The sequence below is a fragment of the Pangasianodon hypophthalmus genome, chromosome 9, assembly GCF_027358585.1.
Source record: "Pangasianodon hypophthalmus isolate fPanHyp1 chromosome 9, fPanHyp1.pri, whole genome shotgun sequence".
Taxonomy (NCBI): domain Eukaryota; kingdom Metazoa; phylum Chordata; class Actinopteri; order Siluriformes; family Pangasiidae; genus Pangasianodon; species Pangasianodon hypophthalmus.
The window spans coordinates 22,648,882-22,654,927 of NC_069718.1; the positions used below are offsets into that span (position 1 = coordinate 22,648,882).

The window sequence follows — 6,046 nt, forward strand, 5'->3', positions numbered from 1 at the left end:
GGTATAAGTTTAGGACACCACTAAAGGCACTGTGTTTTTCAGGGACACGTGTCATGAATTGCTGGGTCATGTGCCTCTTTTGGCCGAGCCCAGCTTCGCACAGTTCAGTCAGGAGATTGGACTTGCATCACTTGGAGTATCTGATGATGAAGTTCAGAAACTAGCCACTGTGAGTATAAAGCCTAGTTATGGATACTTAAGGATCATTCTACGTCATGCTTTATGTATTTATTTCCTATGTAAATCCTTTAAATGTTAATATAGTACCATGTTTACAGACGAATATGTATTAAAGTCCTGTTGTCTTGCAGTGTTATTTCTTCACTGTGGAGTTTGGACTCTGTAAGCAGGAGGGGAAGCTGAGAGCATATGGTGCAGGCCTGCTGTCCTCCATCAGTGAGCTAAAGGTAATATTTGACTTATTTATGTCTCTTACTCACACACTGCATGGATATGATCGTTATAGCTTTTTAAAACTCTTTTAATTCTTAAAGCGTTCTTTAAATACATTGATGTGATGTTTCAGTAATTCTTAAAGCGTTCTTTAAATACATTGATGTGATGTTCCAGTAACTGTACATGCTGCTTGTCTAATTAGAATATTTCTCTCCCAGCATGCTCTGTCAGGGAACGCCTGCATCATGCCTTTTGACCCCAAAGTCACATGCAAACAGGAGTGCATTATAACAACATTCCAGGATGTCTATTTCATGTCAGAGAGCTTTGAGGTGGCCAAAGTCAAGATGAGGTATGTAGCATGAAGTGACTAAAAGAGACTGAAAAAAAAAAAAAAACACAGTAAAAAATGACATCTTATCGAGTAAAAATATCTTGAATAGTCTAATGTATCTAGTACTTGCTATTACAAGATTACAATAAACTAAATATAATATTATTACAACTATTTCTAGACATTTTTTGCGAATGTCAAGCTTGAAATAGTCTTGGTCATTTGGCAGATAATTTTGCTGATATTAGGAAAATCATCTGCCAATAGAATATATCTGTAAATCTCTGTTTAATAAGCTTATATTTGGTTTTTTGAATATCTTATAATTGGAAGTACTGGATACATTTAACTATTTTCACCTGATTTCACCTGATTTTTTGCAGTGACTCGTTCGTTATTGGATTTGATGTTATTGAATTTTATTGAATTGTTCTATATGCGGTCAATACTCTTTAATCAGATTTAATTAATCCTCAATCTTTCAGGGAGTTTGCGAAGACAATCAAGCGACCATTTACGGTGCGTTATAACCCCTACACACAGAGTGTGGATGTGCTGAAGGACACGACCAGCATCAACTGTGTGGTGGAGGAGCTGAGACATGAGCTGGACATTGTGGGAGACGCTCTGAACAGACTCAATAAACAGTCAGGCATCTGAATAACCGTTCCCATATACATATATATTCTGCTTTATATACAAATTTTCCATTAAAATCACCAAAATGATTATATTATTTTCAAAGCAATCACAAATTCCATGAGTTGTTGTTAACTACACACACACGCACACACGCACACACACACACACACACACACATATATATATATATATATATATATATATATATATATATATGGATATATATGTGTGTGTGTGTCTTTCTTGTTAAACTCATTAAAATTACACACCTTGCTGTTAATTGTACTTTCAGTGTTGCTTTCTAGCCTGAAAGTTTATGCAAGGATAATAAAGAAAATTTCTTTTTCACATTTTCACTTTTTTGCACATTATTACTGTTTTCTCCTGAAATATGTCATTGCGATAAAGTTGTGGTGGCTCTGGTCAGAGTAATGTGTTTGTGATTTCAGCTTCTGTGTAAAAGACATTGAACTCACTGCATTGTAAGGCACCTTTGTGTAATGATATTGTCTACTATTTATTATGAGCTTACTGTATATCTTGTAGCTTTAGTATAATTTTTCTCTCTATGGGGGATATGACAAGCACACGTAATGTTTTGTCTTTGTGAACTTAATTGAACTTAATGATTATATACTATATTTCTGTCTATATATATTCTATCTTGCATTGTTGTTCGTCATGTCTGATCTCTTGTATACTAATACAGTCAGAGCTTGTATTCATTTAGAATGAAAATTATTTGTGTAAATATGTCAATGGTTATTTAAGGGTAATTTTTACAACTGAGTGTCAAGAATGCTTAGCTACCAAATAACTAATGTAAAACAGCCCTACTGCAATACAATACAGGTTTTAAACTGCTAGATGAATGTGAATTTAGTCATGGAAGAGGTCGTTAAATAAAATTCCTTATTTTTGTATCAATGCCAATTGTGTGTGTGTGTGTGTGTGTGTCTTTCTGAATCTCAAAAATGCAATACAAACAGGCCATCACTGCAAAAAAAAGTCAGCAAGTGAAAAAATCAAATTTGAATAATATCAAATTTGTCTAGTATTTCCTATTATAATATTACGATAAACCAAATATAAAATTATTAAACCTGTTTTCTAGACATTTCTAGACATTTTTCAAACTTGAAGCTTTACATTTTCTTAATTTGTTGACATATTCTTATTCTCACATCTTATTCCACTGACATATGATTGTCATGGGATCTCCACAGTTCAAAGATAATAAAGTTTCAATTCAATTTTATTTGTATAGCACTTTTAACAACGGTTATAGTAGTAGTTTTACAGAAATATATAATTTCAGGATATAAGTTTTAAACTTATAAACTTATAAATTTATCCCTAATGAGCAAGCCAGAGGTGACGGTGGGAAGGAAAAACTCCCTGAGACAATATGAGGAAGAAACTTTGAGAGGAACCACACTTAAAAGGGAACCCATCCTCAACTGAGTGACACCGGATAGTGCAATTATAAATAATTCCTTCCAATAACTGTATACTATATGGTCAACATTATACATTATAGTTTTCACATGAAGTTTGTTTTGTTGAAGTTATCAACTGTTCACTGATGGAGACTTGAGTGCAAAACTGTTTGTGGGATTTGCAGTCCTAAAGCTATCATAGCAATTGTAGTCCTAAGCCGTCATAGCAAACCTGTTCATATCAATTGCAGTCCAGAGCCATCTTCATGGTTCCACAGTAATCTCACTGATCTCTAGGCAGTCCATGTGGGGCTATCCTCAGCAGCAGCGGGTGATTTTTCAAGTGATGAGAACTCTAACCAGAAGTAGGGCATCAGGATGGATAAGGCAGGTCCGGAGAGAAGAAGGGGTCAGGATCACTGGTCAGGATACAGTTTCTGTATTAGGTAATTTAGTTACATGTTTGTCTACATTGTATAGGATACTCAAGCATTTGGCAACAGCTAAAATGAAACCACAGAGAATTTACGAACTTATAAGCTCGCTGCAGTGGTTTTGGCTTCTCATAACCCTTGCGAAATTCATTTTGCAGAAAGTATACCATGGTTTTTAAGGTCCTCTTCATACAAGTGCGATTAGATGTAAGATGAGATATCATCTCATGCAAGCTATAAACTAACATTACTGGTCATGGCCATAGATGTTGGAGATGCATTTCCACATATCAATTGCTATGGGATCAGCAGAGTGATGTTCCCTTCCCTTATGTGTGAGTTGACGTCTTAGACCCCCTGCAATGGCAGAGTCTGGGCATACTCCTTTATCTGGACAATTAGCTGCTGGACATACAGTCCTAACAGCAGATGTTTAGCTAGACAAATGAACTGATCTTGCAGGTGGACTAAAATTCAATCACAAAAAAGTCATTCAAAAAAGTTAAATGGCATTCGGCTTGGCTCACGTGCCATGCAAGCCATGCAGCGTCATCACAGTTATGGATACAGTCATGAAATAAGTGGCCACACATCACCCATATGCAGCATTTCTGTGTCTGGCTGGGATGCTATTATCTCCAGTACCAAAACTGGGTATGTTGCACCACATACTATTTTGGTGTTGGCTAAATACTCAGCAACTGACTACCAGCTGTGCCTTGTAAGTACGTGCCACTAATGTGGTTTAGTGGTTCTCTCTCACCATTCTGCACTCTCCACCACTGAGCTTTCAAAGTTAGCTGGGTTCCACTAACACACATTCAGGGGCTGGAGTTGGTTTTCTCTCTATTCCCACATTTTGAGTGGGGCCTTGGTTGGGGATTGGGATCCAGTTGGGGCTTGGACTCAGTCCCACAGCCCCACAGCCTCCGAATAGTGGGGCTATGGCTAAGCACAACTAACACAGTTAACTGGCCTTCAAGCGCTGTCTGCAGCTGAGCTTGTTCTATTAGCCGGCCTGCTGTGTTCCTTTAATGACTCCTCTTTATCTACCCTTGCCTCTAACCAACCAGTGGTCCTGTAGCTAAGTGTTGCTAGTGTGTTGAGACACTGATCATAGCTTGAGTACTACATTAACCACTTTGCTGATCACACGCTAGGGTTGGAGCCAAGTCTTGTCCGCTAACCCCTCTTTCCTCCAAGCTATTATTTTCCTTCAACTGCAATTAATTCCTCAGTTTCCACATCCTCTGCATTGAAGACTAGTGATTTATGCTAGTGTATTCAAGTGGTTCATTGCACCAAGATATAGTGGTTTCCACCACTTCCGCTCCAAGTGACTAAAGAGCCAAGCTACAGGACTTGCACTCATGCTGTCAATGTCTAGGCTTCCTGAAAGCCAAGGACAAACACCAGCTATGTGAATGCTGCCTTGTGCATTGACCATCTTAGAGAAGCAATCTGGTTCGGACATAATCTTCCAGATCGTCTGGCAGATTTAGACCCTGATTCAGAGTTCTGACCCAATTGCTGCAGCCATAAAATCTTGCTGATAATAAATGTCCATCAACAACATGACTGATAAGCAGACTAAGAAGCTGAGCTGAGAAAGTGTTGTTAGGAACCAGGCTGGAACTCAGGCAGGGAAACAGGTTTCTGGGAAGCAAAAGGCAGATTAAAGTGAAAAAAATCTAGTGTATGTCTAGTTTATTAGACATGGATTGGACGTTGGTAAGTATTAATCCTGAAACAGGTGAATATGATCATCCTAAAAGCCAACCAAAGCCTGCACAGAGCGCACCACACGACATCACTGCAGTAACTTATGTTACTTATCGAAAACTGTTAGAAGTTGACTTTCATTTTAAAAATGCTGTTTTGCCTGTAAACATCACTGTAAACATCATTAGGTTTGCTAAAAAACTGATCTGAAAATATATCCAGATACCCTGTAAATAACCAATATGTACCATTAGCTCGAATTCGACTTGCTGCCTAGCCAGTTTATGTTAACTACTGGAAATGATGCTAGTCTGATCTGGCATTAGCCAAAGAAAACTTAGCTAAATATGGCCAGATGACATTAGCAAATTAGCTAAATTTACTTCAACATGCGTTTTTTTTTTTTTTTTTTTTTTTTTTAAATTAGATGGATTTCATGCCTTCTGGGAAATGAAAGAACACACCTTATTTTATAGTATTTGCTTACTCCAGCATATTGAAACATTTTACTGAGGTAGGGCCATGAGCGCTCATCCTCAAGTTCAACACTGAATTCTAGTGGATTATCCATGTTCAAATGCACACAGATAGCTATAACTACATTGTGTAACATGAGAAAGTCACAGCAGATAGCAAATTAGTGCAATTCTGTATATTTGTTTCTACACTGATAAACTCACGGATGCTAAACTAAAAATTCTGGATATTAAACTGAGCCCATTCGACTGATATAGCGTACAGTCGTCGGCTGGATGAGGAATGAGACCTTTGAGATTTGCAACGAGTATTTTGAAGGTGTAAATAAAAAAATGTAAAGAGTAAAAAGTATACACCATTTGGTATAGTTCACTATTTTCCATATCCATTTAATAATATAGACATTTATTGAAATGGAACATATTCTGAATTTATAGGCTTTTGTTTTAGAAATAATTACTACGTATACTTCTTGGTTTACTAATTGCCTCAAAAAAAATTCATGTCACTCATCATTCTCAGCACAAACACACCCCACCAAACTTTATTTATTTATTTATTTATTTATTTAATTAATTGAAAACCAACATATTACAACAAGA

At 36.9% G+C, this 6,046-nt stretch overlaps 1 protein-coding gene across 2 annotated transcripts in view; it reads left to right on the forward strand.

The window, feature by feature from the left end:
* tph1a (tryptophan hydroxylase 1 (tryptophan 5-monooxygenase) a) overlaps nucleotides 1-2,305 on the forward strand; it is an 8,794-nt gene extending 6,489 nt beyond the window's left edge. For both annotated transcript variants that reach the window (XM_026919492.3, XM_026919493.3), the window contains 4 exons: nucleotides 43-169; nucleotides 312-407; nucleotides 615-748; nucleotides 1,216-2,305. In XM_026919492.3, the coding sequence (XP_026775293.3) occupies nucleotides 43-169; nucleotides 312-407; nucleotides 615-748; nucleotides 1,216-1,390 (532 nt within the window). In that variant the 3' untranslated portion in view covers nucleotides 1,391-2,305. The remainder of the gene's footprint in view (nucleotides 1-42; nucleotides 170-311; nucleotides 408-614; nucleotides 749-1,215) is intronic.
* The last annotated feature ends 3,741 nt before the right edge of the window (nucleotides 2,306-6,046 follow it).